At 38.5% G+C, this 19,954-nt stretch overlaps 1 protein-coding gene and 1 long non-coding RNA gene across 2 annotated transcripts; one reads left to right on the top strand and one right to left on the bottom strand.

Moving 5' to 3' along the window:
• Nucleotides 1-251: 251 nt before the first annotated feature.
• Nucleotides 252-13,656, bottom strand: LOC136423981 (double-strand-break repair protein rad21 homolog). Its single transcript, XM_066412380.1, has 14 exons — nt 13,489-13,656; nt 11,938-12,094; nt 10,781-11,010; nt 10,119-10,222; nt 8,307-8,513; nt 7,436-7,555; nt 6,776-6,901; nt 5,562-5,788; nt 4,862-5,014; nt 4,793-4,820; nt 4,222-4,385; nt 3,438-3,482; nt 2,585-2,692; nt 252-1,914 (listed from the first exon to the last, which is right to left on the bottom strand). The coding sequence occupies exons 2-14, from the start codon at nt 12,079-12,081 to the stop codon at nt 1,606-1,608; spliced, it is 1,965 nt and encodes a 654-aa protein (XP_066268477.1). The 5' UTR covers nt 12,082-12,094; nt 13,489-13,656; the 3' UTR covers nt 252-1,605.
• A 1,235-nt stretch (nt 13,657-14,891) lies between these two features.
• Nucleotides 14,892-16,908, top strand: LOC136424780 (uncharacterized). Its single transcript, XR_010753914.1, has 2 exons — nt 14,892-14,942; nt 16,811-16,908. It is a non-coding gene; the product is annotated as an uncharacterized lncRNA (long non-coding RNA).
• Nucleotides 16,909-19,954: the final 3,046 nt, after the last annotated feature.

Below are 19,954 nucleotides of genomic sequence, written 5' to 3'. Positions count from 1 at the left end.
GGCTACCTCATATCTCTGTAAGTTCTGCTGCAGTAGCAAGAAAAGCTGTCAGGAGGCCCAAAATCGACCTAGACCTTCATCTTTCACAACCTACCCACTTAGCAGATATGACCACAATCCATTTAGAGCTTCTCAAGTTATGCTGGAAAAACACACTGAAAACAATACCTTCATTTCAAAGAGGCAACAATACCCAAGTCAGTATGTTGAGGATCTTCTCTAACATACAAAATCATGGGTCAAAACAGGAGTACATTCACAAGGAAAGAGCTGTTTTATTAAAAAATGTAAAAACCTCCATAGTACATCTGAACAAAAGACTGACATGGGTCTATCAACCTTCAATATGTCTTGACTTTAACACTGCAAAAGATGTACGTCATGTATTTTATGTATCGCAGTAGGAATTGTTAAAAGTTATACTAGTCCTGGATAAAAAGAAGAAAAATAAAGTTAAGCTTGTAAGCATCAGGGTTTTGCCCAGTGTCCATTATTTGATTGAATCTTGTTGCTAAAGACAAAAATAATGAACATTTCGTCATTTTGATAGACAGGGGTTTGTCAGATGACTCCCCAAAATCCAGGGCTAGGCGAAGTAAAAACCTGGTCTTGTGTTATATCATCTATTACAAGGCTCTGAAAGGAGGTTTTGAGAAACATATTTACATTTAAATCCCATTCTACCTTTTAATACACTAGAATAGACATCTACAAATCCTTACTGTACAAAACCCATTTCAGCTTATAGACCTTAGTCTTGGGTTTACTTTTTGTTATGTTTTTTGAGAAATGTACCCCCCACCTACAGTAAATCTTGAAATATTAGCAAAGGTTTTGTTTTTGTGTTTTTCGCAGTTACCTATTATCTTTAATGTAGAATCATGACAATATGAGTATGCGTTTTCCATTGTATCGCTAATGTGCAACAGAATGGTTTGAACCTTGAACTTAAAACACAGTGAAACGTATTTTCCCTAAAGCGAACTTAAGTCCCAGCAAAAATAAATGAATGTACAGTAACATGTTTTGAGTCTCCAAAATAGAGACCTTTGCTAAGTTCCCGTACAGTAGGTACATTCACATTTTTTTTTGTCATGAACATTTAAAAGATTATATGTAACTTAACAACTCACAATAACATTATTTGCTTAGTGTGCTTTTTTCTAACAAAAACATGATAATACTTCTAAATAGACTAACAGATATGTACCAAATACACTGCCCTACAAAAGACGACAAATTATACGTTGAAATTACAGACATTCTTAGAACAAAATATCCTTGTACTGTTACCAAGTTACATATTTATTTATACGATACACGAAAAAGGTTTGAAGAATACATCTTGAATCACTGACAAAGTTTGGACCCTTTTTTTATTTCATTTTCAAAGAATAAAATGATAATTTGAGAGAAAAATCCTACACTAGCTATGTCACAGTATTACATTAAAAAAAAAGGAGAAAAAAACTTTGGGACCAACACAAGTAGAATATAAACTAACAACTTTATCAATTTTACTTGCATATCCAACAATTATAACGAAAAAATTGAACAAAATACAGCTAAATACACGTTTACTTTCCTAAACTTCTCTAACAACAACTACGCCCCGACTAAACTGTTAAACTTTGGTCCCTTTGTAATGAGGATATCACTGAAATGTTCCTTCTGTTCGACTTCGATCGCGGTCTGTTTCTTCAGGACCAGTAGGGTGTAGAATTTGGCGGCGGCCTGTTTCCGGGTGTGCTTTTTCGTCATGTCGAAGAACGTGATGGAACCGGTGCTGCCCATGGTTCTGTCCATGACGTGAAGCATCTGTGTGGTACGTTTGTTCAGTCGTCTCTCCTCCTGCTCTTCCTCTGTCTCGTTCGCGTGAGAGGAGTCACCACCGCCTCTTGGAGTACGGTACGCCTGTGAGGAAGACAGACATTGTTTTAGTACATATTCAGGCTGTAGCAAGAGCACATGCAAACAATAAGTCCAAATTATGTCCTTGTGAGAATAGAAAGACAGTATGTTTCCTTATTCTATTGTAAGAAAACATACATTGTAACTTAGAGAAGTTATTTTACAAGTTTCAAAATACACCATATTCAAAGCCCAACATTTGATCCTGTTACAGTCAGAACAGTACTGGGGCACAAAAAAATCTTTTAGGTACAAGTCCATAGTACAATACGGCTTGTCAACGTACACAGATATACTTGCACTCAAATATACACCTATTTTGTGACTAAAAGCGTACAATCATTACCACAAAGATGAAAATCTGGCACTGAAAACAAGAAAAAAACATTGTATGGACTTTGAAATCAGCACCATCTTTGATTTGAAAACCTCTGGTGAGAGTATGTGCTTTCAGACACTGATTGTAAATATGCATTCTGTTAACTGTGTCTGTCATCATTTTGAAAGACCACAGGTTACTTTGTCATATTGTTCAAGTACAGGTACAAATCTAGCATGCAGCTCTTAACAGTACAGTTTCATATTGTTTGATGGAGCTTGGCTCCTTTAATAGTGCTTAAATCTTTTGTTCTGCGACAACATATATAGACATCAAGGAGAGGACATAGTTTACCTTTCTGGGTGATGATGATGGTGTCTTGACTGGTGACATTGGGGGGAGGTCCACAGCAGGGCTACCAGTTGCCTGTCCAAACAGGTCTTCTACTCCACCCAGCGCGTTCTGAAACCACAACGGCAGGGAAAGAAGTCTACGTTAACAGTGGATAAAACTAAATCTTCTTCACAACTTGCATGAAACTAATTTCACATGAATCATGGAAAGAACATGGAAGAACAATGATTAAAGCTCACAAGATCTCTGTAAGACCATCGAAGAATCCCCACAACAACTTCAAACCACAGCAAACCTTCTTCTCTGCACTAACACTAGTAACAGTGAAGGTATCACAATATATATCTTTTCAACTGCAAGGTGTTTTATCAAAAGGCATGACCACATCATGATCTTCATGCTGTAACCAATACAGAACTTTTGCATGATCCATACACAAAATAGCAGGGAGAAGGAAAAGTGAGCTACCGATAAGATAAAGTTAGTTTGAAGCTCCAAGAATCCAAGAAGTCAGACCAAATGGATTACATTCTTATCTTTTTTGAAGTTTTTACAACATACTTTTCACATACCATTTGGACCACCTGACCAATAAATTTATTATCCATGATACTATATTATTAGCTCTTTTAGTAAACCTCTAACATTCCCTATTTTAAAGACATTTGGTTAGATTCCAGAAAGAGCATTAAACCATTTACCATTAGAAAACTTCAACACGCCTATTATTCAGTTTCAAAGTCAAACACTCAGGATTATTATACTTATTCAGGCTATGGGTGTTTTTTGTTGTACACTAAATTAGTGTTATTTTTCACACACAGCAAACCACCCAATATAAGCCACTGTCTACCTTGCGCTTTGACGGCGAAGCTTTACTGTTTTTACTAACAACAGCCTGGGAACATAAAGCACAGGAAATAATAAGCAGACAAAAAGCACAGAAGAACATAAGCATACACAAAAGCATATTCATAAGCACATTGTCTACATGTGAGCTTCAAGGTGTATAAGTGGAAGTCAAGATTTGGATTTGGATTGGATTTATTGGAATTGCAAAAGTGCAATACACGTGGGACACAGGCAGCTATTGCTGATGTTGTGACCCCCACACATAATGTGCCCGATTCTTACACTTGGGTGGAGTGGGGAAAATTGTGTTCAGTGCCTTTTTTCCCAAAGGCACAAGATCGGTGGCAGCAGGGGATTCGAACCCGGAACCCCTTGGTTCTGAGTCGGAAATCCTGCCGTTACGGCACAAGATTTCCTAGACTTAAAAAATTGACATCTTTCCTTTTTCCTTTTTTTTCACTTGTTTCTGAAACGACACATCAAATCTGGCATGGCCACTTCCTAATAGAAAATCTAGAAATCTTCAGTCATTTCATACCGTTCATGTTCAAATTTGCCTTTCACATATGGTTGAAACACTCCTGTTGAATATTACAACATTATTAATCTCACCAATTCTGCCAAGACTTTTGCTGACAAAAATTTAGTTAAAAAAACAAAATGACTTCTTAAAAAAAGTAAGACTGTCAGTGCTTCTAGCATCTTGTATTCATTTCACAAATACCCAAATATGCAGCAATACGAAAAGCGATGAAAATTTGTCTACTATCTTTGCTGGTTCGTACCTGTTCTTCTGGCGTAGGTGACGACCTTCTCTCGGGCACCTCCGGTGGTTCTACGGACTTGGGAGGAAGGTCGTCATCATCGTCGTCTCCCATTGGTAGCGGCTCCGCAACACTTCCCAGACTGGACACTGACGCTGGACCGCCGAACGACATCGGACCGTCGTCTAGAAGAAAGGAGACATTTTGGGATTTTGCTTCTACATGTCACTTCTGTTCAAACTAAATGGAAGATGAATGTCATTTTATAATAGATTGTTAAAAAGAATTCTTCAAAAGAATTTAATACATTCCATCCCATACATAAATTCAATTACATTCTAAGATAACCCTTACTGTGTGCAAATAGGTAAATGGATAGAATAATATTAGACCTTAGAACCAGTAGCAATGTTCCAAAGATACAAAAGATAGAAGAAACTAAGATTTCGAATGAAAGTGAACTTAATCAGAAAAAAAAATCAACTTACACTACAAAAGTACAAACAAATTTAATGTTGGTTTTCTGTGGAATTGCTCTGTCGATGTACAAGACGAACAAAAAAGTTACAAATAGATTTTTTCAATGGTGTACCAAGGATGTTGATCGAGGAACCACCTATCTGTTTCCGTTCAAATTGCAGCATCATTCTTTGGCTGGTACCTTAAAGAAATATGACAAAAAGGACTCACCATACAAGTCATCTCTTCCCATTTCTGTTGACTCGATCTCCATTCGTTCTTCATCGTCCACTGCCGATCCCTTCTCTTCCCTCAGGTCTTCTGGGATTACGGTGTTCAAATTTCTGTGGAAAATCTGAAGAGACAAAAAGAAACACTTTACAAGGAGCAAAATGCCATTAGTGAACCCTAGCATGATTCTAGCAACGCAACGACTCAAAATTAGTGATAGTCAATAGAGTTTGGTTGTATTAGTATTTGTTTTGTTTACTGATTTGAGCACAGGATATCTCTTATAGATCAAATTTTTTTTTTAAATCCAGAAATTTTCTAGTATTGTCCACCATGAAATATTGCCAATTTTGGAACTTTTTATTCTAGATTTAAAGATGGTGACTTGTCTCTTGTGGTAGAATGAACGTGTAACTACAGTAAATCTTGTAACATTCATGGTGGTTTTATCTTTGTTGTTTTTATGGTGGCTCTCCACTGCAAAATCCTGACAATTCGAATATGAGTCTTTGCACTCAAGTGTTGTTTTCACTGCAAATTCTAAACACTGCGGAAAAGTTTTTGCTCTGTGAATTTAAATACCCACAAAAATAAATGCATTTGCAGTAAGCTGTTTTGCGAAGGTCTCTACTCTCAATGCTGTGTCTAGTCTAATAAAGAACTAAACTTACGGCTAGCAAGACTTTTGCCCCAACAGCTCGACACGGCATGGTGAACAGCTTGTCCACGCCGCCCATCTCCTTCCATTGCATCAGCTTCTTGGTGGGCGGGGCCAGGTCAAGGGTCGTGACGATGTCCGAGGTGTCCTCCAGCTGGGCACGGATCTCCGAGCTGGCCAGCTCGATCACCGGGTCCACGATCAGCTTCCGCTTCTTACGCACCCTGGTTTCTTTGACACCTGTTTAGTGTTCATACCATACACAATGAGATTCAACGTTTCGCGAGAAGTCAGTAATTAATCATCTTTATCAAGTTCTAAAGATAAGTGCTTACATCCGAAGTGCTTGCAGACTAAGTGGAAAAATCACACATGCAGGAAAAACACAGTAACTTAGACACATTGTTAGGTATCTATCCTATTCTAGCTCTAGTGTTCCTTCTCTGATAACTTCCACGCATCAGTTGATAAACATTTGGCTTTGAATATATTCGATAGTTCTGAATCGCATTGTTTGAGGTCTCAAACTAGGATTGATTTTCCAAATGCTTGTTTGAATCCAGTTACCAATACAATCAGAACACTCACATACACTCTACGCAATATTTTAATGCCAATGTTTCTCTATCAACTGATGCTATACTATTTGGCAGAGAAGTGATCAGAGGAACGTACTGCAGCTAGAATTGGATAGATACCACACTAAGGTCATAGGTGAAGAGGTGAAAACAACTCAAATCTGAAAATGTGTCAATCGAATTAGTCACAGGCACTGCAATCCTTCAACAATCTTTCTATCTAAAAAAAACAAAAACACAACCATTCTACATCTAAGGAAAAGCACACTGAAAAACAGAGGCACTGCACACACTCTACTACTCAGAGCTCTACTGTTAGTTTGTCCGAAAAACTATCCTTTACCTGCCACCGCTGGCACAGGACCTGAACAAAAACGGAAACGAATAACTTCCTCATGCGTCCAACAATAAACAAAAACAACAAAACAAAAAAAAAACAGAATACCTAAACAAAAGATATTAACCCATTTTGGAAAGCGTAGCTGAACAAATTCGTGGGTACAATGCATTGTCACCAACCAACATGTACTGTTCATTTTTGCAACTGTCTTATTCAAACCTTGAATGATTCAAACCTACTGGGGCTAAAGATATAAAAGTACCAAAAATGAAGGAATGTAAAATTGCAGAGAACTAGACAAATGCTTACCTGTGACTTCTAGAGGCTCTAAAGCAAAAGCCTCCCGTTCGTTTGGTACCAGAGTTGTCTGGTCGGCGACAGCGGTTGCGTTCTGGTCCGGTTGTAGCTCACCGCTAGGACCTGCGCGTTCCTTGTCTGCAATCAAACGCATTATCATATTTATTAATACTTTTCAATAATTTATATTGTACACATTTTTGGAAACTGTCTGGGATTTGACTAATATTTGAGACAGATTGAACATAATTATGTGCTTTGCGTCATTGGATCAAACAGTCAAAATCCAGTTTACAACAAGCGTAAGGTCTGGTAACATCTCTACTATTTCTAACCCTTGTGGCTTGTTTCTGTATAGAGAGTATAACTGCCCTTTGGTGTAACACACAAGCTTCTGTATCTGCATCTGTTTATCCAGTGTAACTGCCTTTTTGGTGTAATACACCAGCTTCTATATCTAAATCTGCATAGTTGGTATAATTGCTATGATTATGAATATACTCCTACCATACTTGCTGAGACTCAGGTCCACAATTGCTCTAGGAAAAGACCATAGCTTTCCTTACTGACTTATGCTCCTTAACCTTCCTATTTGTCTTTAAGTCTTCATTGAGTCTTGATGCACTATTTCTAAGACCTTCTAAGATAAGTTGAATCTTGGGATTCTCTTACCATTAGCCTGTTCAGGGATGGGCGTTGCAGCTATCTCAGGCCCGATGGAGATGTCGCCGGTCGGCCCCCCTGGAGCCTCTCCGAACAAGTCCCCTGCTGTAGCACCCAGGAAATCAGCACCTATACAAGAATAGAGAACATGTATGGTATATAAAACAACCGTATCATATGTGGACTTGGTTTATGTCTAGCATTGATCACAAAAATCTGTTGATCTTAAACCTTTAACACACTGAAATAGGCATTTGGCAACTAATTCCCTATTTGTTAGACTTAGGCAGCAGGGAAGTTAAAACAACTTGGGGTAAAAGGTTACTTGCACTGTAAAATTCTCTTCTTAGTAAATTTGGGTCGACAATGAAAATTTAGAAAAAATTAGAAGCTCTCTTGTCGTCTACTTGATACACAGAATTTGACATGGGTAAAAATTGAGATTTAAGTTTTATTCCTTTATTTTCAATTGGAACTCTTGCTGAAGTTTTACTAAAAATGCCAGATAAATGAAAATAGATTAGTTTGGCCATTATAAAAAGGTCTTGAAAACACAGTCATATTGTAAATTGGTGTAAGTCTGTGGGGACTTGCTGTGCTTTAAGTTTGCAGTTGAAACTCTCACTCACACACACACAACCATAGTAACACAATGAGAAGCAAAGCATATGTTTGCTGTGTGATGAGTTCGCAGTGAGAGGTCACCACTAAAACCATAAACATAAAACCACTGCAAATACTTCATGATTTTCAGTACTTGTACTTGTATTTGTTAGCAATGAATGAAACAAGTCTCTACACAGTCAGCCAAGGCAGCTCTCGGTGGTAACGGCTGACTAACAAAAATAGACGTAAAACTTAACCTATAGCGTGTACTTACCTAGGATACCGTCTCCGGGGGCCCCGCCAAAGTCGTCCTTGATGGGGTCATCGTATCTGAGCTCCGGGTGGCGCTTCTCTACCGTGTCGTCCTTCTTGTTGTGATCGCCCTCCAGCAGGAGGTTGCTGGCGTCCGCCGTGTTGTACAAAGTCTCGTCCATGTTGCTGGCATCTCGCAACATTTCCTTATCGTCAAAAGGAAGATCACCTGGGGGAAAAAAATAATGCAAAGCTATAACTTTTTGGTCCTTCGAAATACATAAAGCACCAAAAATATAGTGATAATGGTGAGCTTTCAACCATTTCAGACAAAAAGGTTTTACACAAATGATTTGCATGTTAAAGTCCATTTTTTTTGTTTTGAGCACTGTAATATTGTATACATAATAAAACAACACATTTTACTGCGTGAGGCAAGCATCAAGGGGATATTTTGAATATGATAAAGACTATGAGTCATGACAATATAGGCATTGATACCTTGTACCAAACAGGTTGAAAAAGTTAGACCATTCACTATTGTTGAAAGAAGAACTAACATTTCTTCTTGAAGTGTAGTTTAAACTGAAACATTTCGTTCTTTTTAAGATAACTGACATTCTCAATAAACTGGAGAATAACTGGTACTAGGGGTGGATACCGGTTCGGCTCGATCAGGTTCGAGTCCAGGTTCAGGTCCAGAGGTTTAGGTTCAGGTCCGGACCTGAACCTAAACCTGATCCTGCCTAGTTGATATCTTAGTGCACTTAGGTAATATCAAACCAATAACTGGTTATGTATTTGAACGTTCAGGGTGCAAAATACTTTTTTGAGCCAGGTTGCCAAGTAATAGTCCTATTAATCAAAACTAACATCCTGGAATATAATTTCAAAAAAATTAATGCAAAATTATAGTCAGTAGTAAGCAAAAAAGCTCAGTAGTACAAAACACAAAAGCAGTATAGTATATCAAACAACTTTTTAAAAAGATTGAAGAAGTAATTCAGTTATAATGATAGTAGAGTTTGTAATGTAACAACAACAATAAAGGAAATTACTTAAGTTTGCCCCTACAGATAAACTATGACCAAAAAAACCTCCTTGCTATGACTGAAACATAGTGTTAGAATCATTATCAACCGCAGTGTGACTAAGGGTCGCTAGAGGGCGGTAGTGTCACACCCATATTCCATATATGGAACATGCAAATGAGCTTGCATGCTCCTCTATGCCTATGGCAGCCATCTTTTGTTTTGCTGAGGGTTTGTTTTCCTCTTTTCCGGTTCAAATTCCACGATCTATGGAGGGTTTTGGGTGGTTCAAAACGAACAGGTGTTGATTTCTTTGTTTCAAGTGAAGATTTATCGAACTTTATGAGAGTGACAGTGTGTGTTTTTTTTAGTTTCCAGTGAGTTTATGGGGATACATGATGCCGATTCGGCACCAACCTCGTGGCTGTGTGGTAACTTTTATGTGTTTTTTTTCGTAGCACACTTCAGTATCGACCTAAAACTGAACAAACAGCTATAGAAAGAGATGAATATGGACTTATTTTTGGCTAATCTAGTTTGATTCAATGTTATTTTTCCCCTTCTGTGGCCAGAGTACTAAGGAGATGTCTAAATATTCTAATATTTCTACTTTGTTCCAACTTCCGGGTTCAAAAAACCGGTTCACGACTTTCGGTTTTTTTGACCCGGTTCTTGCATGTTTTTCCGGTCCAAACCGGTCCAGTCGAACCGATATCCACCCCTAACTGGTACCATTGCATTAGTGATTGCTCAATGTTATCATTATATCAACTTTGTATTTCATGCTCAAAGATTCCCCTTACCGAAGGCGTCCGTCTCCATCATGTTGATGTTGCCGACGTCCTCTCTCATGGTGATTTCTTCCACACGGCTCTGGTTCATGGTGAAAGCCTGCATGTCAAAATCACTGCAACAAAAAAGAGAAAAGAGATTGGAGCACAAGACACATCATGTTATGTTCAAAAACAATACCATTATATGAGCAATATGGAAAAGACTTTTGCAAGTTCATGCTAGTAAGGAAACTTTGCAACAAAAGTTTCGAGAGCATTTAAAGATTCTAAAGTATTCAAATCATTTATCAATCTATCAAAATTGGACGGGTTTACAGAAATAAGTTCTTGTGTGCTCTCAGTCTCAATTGTATGTTATTCATCAAACATTTGCAGCAAATAATATAACAAAGAGTCACATATTGATTGCTAATATATTGCAAAATAATCTGTTGGTGATTAGTTCTGCAACTCTGAACTCTTACTTCCTACCTTTGTATCACTTTCAAATCTGACCTTCGCAGCAGATTTATCTTTCAACTCACTTTCTACCACTCTAATGACACTGTATGATCCAAATACACACACATGTAACTACAAAACACAAGAACAGTTACACAAACATCCAGACACAACGAAAACTTCGAACACCAAGGCAATGAGGAAATCACAGCACAACTGTCTTCACTCACTTCAAGTCAGGAACGGTGGTGTCGAAGTCGTGGAACACCTCGGGAAGAGTGATGGTCGCCACAGCCGCTTCACGGTTCTCCTCCGGGAGATCCACCACGCCAGGCCGGAACGCCATCTTGATCTTGACGAAGGCTTCGTTGCAGTCAGCCAGTAGGTACTTGGCCTTGCGGTTGTGGATACGCACCACTCCCAGCAACAGATGGCCTGATGTTCGTAAGGCCATCTTCACCTGAAAATGGGAACAAATCTCATTTAGAAAATGTAGCTTGGACGACGCTTATCACATTATTCCTATTTCTGTAAAATAAAAATTCATGTCCTGAACATGACAAGAAGTTAGTTTCAGTTCTTGGCCAACTTTCAATCAAATCAGGTTTGACGTCTAAAATTAGATGTCTTTCCCTTCCTCAAGCACTTCCGGCATTGAGGTGGAAGAAGCTGTTCATATTTAGGGAATATATCACACCAAGAAACTTTGATAATAATACTCTTTATTGCATATTCCTGCCCAGATGGGCTAAATGCACGGATGACCACACGTGGTCTAAGAGGCATAATAGTTTTTTACTTTGAGCAAGGACATAATTATAAGATAGTAATGTCCTTGCTTTGAAAAAGGAGTTTCAACTGAATGTATACACCGTATATGAATATAAAGGTACGAAGTTACTGAAAGCTTGAACATTTTTGAGAACTTTTATCTAGCAACCCCTATATATCACACCAAGAAACTTTGATAATAATACTCTTTATTGCATATTCCTGTCCAGATGGGCTAAATGCACGGATGACCACACGTGGTCTAAGAGGCATAATGCAAAACATAAATTGATAAGCCTGCTACATTGACAAACTAAAAGATAGACACACTGTCGACTATCGCTAAACTAATGTTGATCACTTAGTTTCTTCTCTCTTTTTGAAACATTTGGAAACATGGCGGGCTACATACTTTGTCTATTGTATGTTCGTTCTTACCTGACATAAATATATAAAAGTGTCTTGCTTTGACATTTTTGTACATCTCTTGTCTAATCCTACTAGTATTGTCTTAAACAGCGAATGCCGCTCATCTTCATATATAATCGAGTAAAAAGTGGGTTTCATTTTCAACATACAATGAAAGCTCCACAATCACACACATGCAGAATATTACCTTTGGATGAAGGATGCTCTCCACACTGCCTTCGATGCTAGTCTCAAACACATGCTGCTTGGTAAGCTTCTTGTCCCAATGAGCAGCCAGCCACACCTTTGCCAGGGGGCCCTTCTTACTCAAGATGAAATGGGCGTAGAACATGGTGCCTCACTCACTGAAATGTAAAAGAAGAAAATATGATTTACTTCGACTTTTTCTATATTCAACCACTGTGCTAGTACAACATGTTGTCTCACAGTGCTTGAGACTATCCTCTCACTGTCTCAAGTTGGGAAGATCGCAATATGAATATGATAAGAAAACAAAATACAACAATGGAACAAAGGGTCTATTATCAAGGTCCTACAATGAGACTGGCACCTACTTGCTTGTAGTTCGTGAAGTGCGAGTTTCATTTGCATTTGTTAGCTGTAGGTAAGGTAGTTGGAAGGTAGCAAATTAACAAGACAATGACATTTGGCAGTGGTGTCATCTTTGAGCCCACTTTGCTGGGTTTCACGCATAAATTTGTTGTTTTTCCAATGATTCAAATACGCTTTTTGGTGAATACTGAATACAAAATTTTGTTGCGACTCTTCCATTTCGCAAATTGAAGTTGTACTGCCCTGCACAATGAATACCATGACTCCCCTAATAATCAAGTTTTGTTGAAGGAGCTATCCATATACTGTAAATGCAGAAATGTTAATGGGGATTTAAAATGGAGTGTTCGCATTGATTCAAATGAAACAACAGTAGCGCGGTGGCTTTAACTTAGTTTAAGTTTACGGTAAAGAGTTCACAGCTAAAACCGTGAACATAAAACCACCGCAAACGTTTCTGTATTTTTAAAGACGAAAAATTAAAGACACCACGGCATGCTGCCTTCAAGGTTTTCACCCATCCATACTCAATGTATCAACAGCTCCAAATTTCTTGTTGTCTGCTAGGTCATAATTTGACACCCAGAAGCACATTCAATAGTCAATACACATTAATATTTTGCAACCGGTCATCACTTATGCATTATGTATTGTGGACGGAAGCGATATTTATAGTCAACAACATCCAGACAACACGCCCCCCTCCCCATGAATTGATAACGAGTTGAGATAAAAACGTCTAAATTTCTAAAAAGGACTTCAAGGTTTGACCACAGAACCAGACAAAACACTCTACGAACTAAATGACATGTTTGCTTGGTAAATGACTAGTAGTAGTTCTTTTGATGGATACATTTATGCAAAAACACCCGAAATGATCAAGCAAAGCTAAGCGTTCTGAATACAAATGATTCCGATTTCTAACGTTACAAATTATCGCAGAATGTTTGGATTCGAAGCCACCTATATCTATGTATACAGCAAGAATATCAAAATGCAAAAGATTTATATAAATGCATCAAAATGCATCATTTATGGCAAAGAAATGGTCGATTATGTTTGCAAGATCGATTTTTCGACAGCTATCACTCTAGCTTTTACCTCGTCTGCGCGAAAAACCCGCCCAAATCTAGGCGGGTTTCTGCTCAATATTTCACCAAAAAATGATGCTTGAAGAAAAACTCACCTCAGAATATCTTCTGAAAAGCTCCAAGAAGGAATCAGAATAGATATGATGTTCTTGTTTTCCCGTTTTAGTGTGCAAAAACAGGAAAATCTCCGGTGCAATTTTACCTCATCAAAACACACCAACAAAATGGCGTCCTACGCTTCCCGCCTAAATACACAGTTTAAATTGAGCCGTATCACTACACTGTAAGAAAGTAGTTCTCACGTTTGAAAAGCGAAAATATATTATATTTCAATAGTCAGATGTGATCTATCCAAACAAAATAAGAAAAATATACAACTTTGTTTAAGCAGTAGCTTCATAATTGTGTGAAGTTTAAAAGAACTGTGATTTTATTGTTTAGGTCGCGTAAGGATATAGGGACGCTTGCACGGCGGAAGATTATTTTGGATGATGGCGTCCCTAGACCAAGCGTCTTGTTGTGATCGTCAGATTTCACAGAAAATAAAATCTATGTTATCATAATGAGATTATGTTGCTACTTAGACCTTCCTGATATTATATTTCAACCAATAAATGAGAGAAATTGCAAAAATATTGAATTGCTGAAAGTTCGGTCAAAGGTCAACTGGACTCATGTCAGATTGAACCATCCAAGTAGCAGGGGTAAATCTAGTTTTTGTGACAGCAAAAAGGCTTTAGTTAAACAAGAAAATGGTCATTACATCACATTAGAAAGACCTCAAATATATTTAAATAGCTTATGATATCAACAATTATTACGCTACTCTTTATTTTTATTTTTACTCTAGTCCGTAACACCCTATAGCACAATATATTTGGGACCGCCCAGTGTATTGGGCAATCATCATCATCATGGCGACCTCCAGAGAACAAATTTGGAAGGTGAAGTGAAATTTTTTTGTTTTTCTTAACTCTGCATTGTTAGGCCAGTAGTCAATGATATATCGATACTGTACATTTAAAACGTAATATGCTTTCATTATAGTAGGTTGTTATTATTTTATATGCTAAAACCATGCAAACGTTGTGTTGAGTAAGCCGGTGTGGGGAGGGGGCAACAACATGCTGGGAGGAAATACCTTTCACTTCAAGGACCATGCACCACCATGCTACGTACTATTAGATCAAAAACAAGGCTCCCAAGTCTTAATGACGATACTGTAATGAAATGTAAAATAACATCTTTTAGCCATATGTTACTTAGGAGACAGGATACAGAATATCGTTTTATCAAAATTATTATGTATAATATTTATGAAAACACATTTAGCCTTGCTCTGAGATAGGAGGTTCAACTGGATGTTTATGTATAGGTGTGAGGGAATAACTGAAAGCTTGTTTTGATAGCTTTTATCAAAGAAACATGGTTTTAGAGTTGTATTTTAATGTATTGAAGGTGTATTATAACTTGACTTGATTGCTATATTTGACATTACAGCCACACTACCCTTGTGACTACTACAAACAAGAATACTCAGACTGTGCAAGTAAGTCATTACAATTAAGTTGAGATTTAGATACATGTATAGATATTACAACTTAGCCTGGTATCCATATAAATTGTACTATTCAAGCTCCGTTTGCTTCTTTCATAGCTTATCGGCTCTGCTACTAGTGCTAGTAGTCTGACACCCATAATAGCAGTGTTTCCTCCAGAGGGCCGTCTTCTCGTCAAATGACGGCCTTATGTCGCTTTGGACGGCCTGAACTCAGACAGAGGCCGTCCTGTTTAAAAAAAGACGAACTAAATGCCGAGAAATCGATAAAAAATACGAGAGGTCTGCGTAATTTATTTGTTTTTCTTTGTTACTGCGGGCGTGGGGACGCTCTATATCGTTGGACATTCAAACTCTTTTGTTTGTTGCTATTGTTTTACTTGCGAAGAATCTATGTTGGTGCCTTTGGCATACGGTGATCTCATTTGAAACCCGTTTTTCAAGACTCAAATCGAAGAAAGGCATCGAAGAAAACAAGGAAAAACGTAAACAAAACAAGTATTTCGCCCGCGCATTTCAGCCTCCACGTTGTGATTTTCCGCGATTCGCCTTCATTTCTGGTCGTATTCGACACAATATATATTCCTTGGAATATTTTTCCGTGAAAATTCTCCGTATGTACCGTAGATAAATCATATTTTTCGCTATGAATTCACATAAGTCATGACGCTCACTCGAGTCGCAACCTGTCCGGTCCGCCATGTTTTTAGCTCATTGATATGCGATGTTCTAAGCGCTGATTGGTTTGCGTCATAAAACCTGTGCTCTGATTGGTTGATGGCAAGATGTCACGTGACCACATTGGCGGGAGTTCGCCTTTACAGTTCAGGCATTTCTGGTCAATATAGATCACATTTTGTGACGATTGAAGCAGTATTATAGCAAGGATTATAACGACCTTCGTAACAAATCGATTGTGAAAAATAAACAAATTCTTTTCTGATCACAACATTCAGTTACTTTCCTGGTAAATTAATTTTCGCGGTATGGTCAATTAATAATTTTTCGCGGTACGGCCCTCCCCAAGTGGACGGCCTCTCAGTCGCGGTCTGGCGGAAACACTGCATAAAAGTGATAGCCTGGGTACCATCCAGTTCCTCCGTAGTAACCGCTGTCTCAATCTTTTTGCTTCCTGACCGTGGTCAGCAAACGAAAAGAGAAAAGATTAAGCTGGCGGTTCCCACGGAGGATGGCATCAAGGCTATAAAGTATAATAGAGAAACAATCGGCATAAGATGTAGGCAAAAGCTCTGATTTAGCTCTGAGTCACATGATTGCGGGTTTCAAAGCCTGTCTTTTTCGAACTTGCTATGTTCTCATCTTTATGGTAGGAATAACATAAAAGTTTAACAATCAGATATTAAATATATACAAATACAATGTACTTGAGTGTCACAGTACCAGTACATTTATGTTCTGGTATATCAGAGTCATACCTACTAGTACTAATTTTTGGGGTTATGTACAGTATCACTATGTAACGTAACATGACCAAGTAACGTCGGATTTATTCAAAACGTATTCATCTTAAAACCACATGGACAGAGCCAAATGTTAAACCCATGGGCAGAAATATCAGCTCTTCTAAAAAGAAAATGCATGGTCTGTAAGTTTTTCTCCGCCTGTTTAACGCCGTGCGAGCATGTATTTATACTGATCTATATGATGTAGAATTGTGCTAGGCTTACCTATCGGCCACTTCAGTTTTTTCCCTTCTAGCGCTATGCTTGAAGAACATATATAGACCAGAAAAAATGCACAGTAGCTGTCCAAAGTAGTCTACAGACAAATGACCCTGCACGTAAATAGGTCATGTTATGTAGCCCTAAATATAGTTTAATTTATAAATCTCTTTGCAGCTATAGGAAACCGGTTCCATTCCTATTATGTGTATGGAGAGAAACCAGAGTGTGCACAATGGAAGAAGGACTATGAGGCCTGTACAGCATGGATGAAAACCCAAACAGAAGATACAAAGGTGAGTAGAGATATCCGTGAACTCTTTCATCAGGTTGGTAAGTCACTGACTAAAAAAGACTCTTTTTACACAACCAAGTGTTTAATTCAACCAACGTTTCGATGACCATCTGTCACCTTCCCTTCCAAACCTTTGTCTGATAGTGGAAGCACGGTGGGCTGAAAGTGAACTTAGTATGGCCAGAGGGGGACTTAATGCCGGATTAAGTCTACCCCTTTTGCCCTATCTGAGCACTTTTAGCGTGAAATTTGGTGGACCATGGTCTAGAGTGAGTCCTTCACACCAATTCGGATAGTGAGTCAATCTTCAGTCATCAGTGAGTCCAGGGTCATTAATCACCATAGCTGGAAGCAGACCCAGCACACAGATATAGGAAACTGCCTACCTCAGGGGTTCATCATGGGTATAAATCAATTAGACATGCATGATAGCTGACTTCTCCCCCAAGGCCCAAGTCTAGAGTGTGTCAACGTTCAGTCATCAGTGAGTCCACTGGTCACTTCTCACCATAGCTGGAAGCAGACCCAGCACACACTACACAGATAAAGACTTCTCCCCCAAGGCCCAAGTCTAGAGTGTGTCAACCTTCAGTCATCAGTGAGTCCAGGTCACTAATCACCATATGGGTATAAATCAATTAGACATGCATGGCCCAAGTCTGAAGACAAAACTACAGATGGGAGGCTGGTTCCTTCCAGTTCCATTTTATGTTCAATTTGTTGTTCTCAAGTCTGCAGATTTCTGTTGCAGAATGAACTACACTTTGGAACAAAGGCTTTACTAGTATCAACCTCCTTGCTAGTATATAGTACCTCACTCTTTGTAGAGCCATAATTATTGTTACTGCACTGATTCAACTGCGAATTGCTGGTACACATGAAAGTGATATAGATTTGAACACCACAAACATTTTTTTATTGATCAGCATACAGACATAGGGGGACATAGATGTTGCACTTGACCTGATGAGGACAGCAGATAGACCATGGTGATTAATAGACAGCCTGATTATCTTGGAAACTAAAACTTAGTTAGTTAGGTACAGTACATGTACGACAATGTAATAAGTGGTAAGAAATTCACTGCTGTAAAAAACAACAACTGGTGTTTGTGAGTTTTGGAAGAATACAATGCACTGAACCATCAATCATGGTGTAAACAGCCTATGTGGCTGGAGCTGGTGATCTCAATTACACGGTAGATCTGGCATAACTAATGCAGACACAACTCCAGCTTCCCACAAGGGAACTCCCTGACCAGACTCTGGGCTTGGGAGCTGGGTGACAGCTCTGATGGGTCTCAAGTGAGTCCAAGGGTGGAGCAGTTCAGTCATGGTCATTAAGCTCTCCTCCCAGAGTGAGTCCATCTTAAGTTCACAGGACTCACTTTAGGAATACGGAGGGCCATGGTCCACAATCAGTCTAAGGTTCGCTAGGGTTTTCAAGGCAATTCTGACTGGTTCACAAAGCAATGCAGCACAGGTGTTGCTGCTTATACATATTAATGAGATGCATTCCCAAACACAAAGTATTTACATATGTACAATCACAGGGATCGCAACACTATGTGTTACACTTCTGTACGTTTGGGACCGCGTAGTGTTGTGGGAATGCATCTCATTAATATGTATAAGCAGCAACACCTGTGCTGCATTGGTAAAAAGAGTCTTTTTTATTCAGTGAGTAGAGATATATTCAGAAGTTGTTTTATTACCATCCTTAGCAAGGTCTTGTATGCATCTCTATCAGTTTTATTTTCACAATTTTTACCTCCAGGGAGGATGTTATCAGTAGCCTCCAACAGGGGTACTGTTTTTGTCTGTGTTAGTGTGTTCGCAGCTGTAACTCAAGATCCTTTAGATGGATTTGTTTTTTAATTTTGGCCTGTTGGTAATTATTTTGGTACCAATGAAACATGGCGATTTGAGCACCGCAGCAGTGTTTTTAGGTTTTGGAGAATCATAGCTTGACACCCCATCCCAAATTTCTGTACAGGTACCCACCCCAAATACACCCCATACAAAAGGATCATATTTTCCTAATCCTACAAGAACAGTATATACCGCAAACGTCAGCTTTTTCACAAACACTTGTTTCACATGTTGTCTGACTCTTTTGTTTTTCACAGAATAGATTTCCACTATCTTGACATTTAACATACCTCAGCTAAAACTAAAACTTGTTTTTTCATCTTCAACAGCAAGAGCTACTTAAGGTTGAGAACAGACATCTTCAGCAAAAATACTATGTGAACACCGTGTGGCCTCGCCGAGACACCCCTCCAAAGGATTGGTACCTTCCAATTGAGGAGATGAAACAGAAACTGAAACAACAACAACAGCAAAGTTAACGTCAACTACAACTGGTTTATTCAGATCTGTTTAGTTCAAGTTAACTTCATATATCTAGTTACTAGTATTCAGAGATGGGACAGAATTTATTTGATAATTTAAAAGTTAAACATGTAGGTAGTTCAAGTTAACTTTATGTATCTATTTATTCGATCAGGCATGGGACAATTTAGATAAGTTAAACATATAGACTAGGTTCACACACATGTTTTGAGTCAACTCAGGACTGTGCAAGGAGAAGCCTTGACCACTCAAGTAGCAGTTCTTTAGTTGTTAAACTCCACGTGAGCAGCCCAAAGCTCCCCACACACAGCCCCGAGTCGACTCCGAAAACTTAAATGTGTAAATAGGCCATAGATGATAGAGTGTTTTCAGTCACTTCCCTCATCAATGAGGCAACCGATGGTGTCCTTATTTGCAGTTCAATGGATCATAGCTCAAATAGTAGTTACCAGTAGCTGAAGCATTCTCATATTTTTTAATTTTCCTCCTTTTTTCATATTTTTAAAGCTACCTCCTTTTTTTCCTTTTTTTGGCATCCTCTTTTTTGAGCTACAGACATTTGATAGTGGTTATTTAAGAGGGTCAGAAGATCTTTAAATGTCTGAGAATGCTTTAGGAAGGATTTACTGATCATGAAATAGGGATGCTAACATAGTGGCGGATACATGATGA

The sequence above is a fragment of the Branchiostoma lanceolatum genome, chromosome 18 (genome assembly GCF_035083965.1).
Source record: "Branchiostoma lanceolatum isolate klBraLanc5 chromosome 18, klBraLanc5.hap2, whole genome shotgun sequence".
Lineage (NCBI taxonomy): Eukaryota > Metazoa > Chordata > Leptocardii > Amphioxiformes > Branchiostomatidae > Branchiostoma > Branchiostoma lanceolatum.
This window is presented reverse-complemented; position numbering and strand designations above follow the sequence as displayed.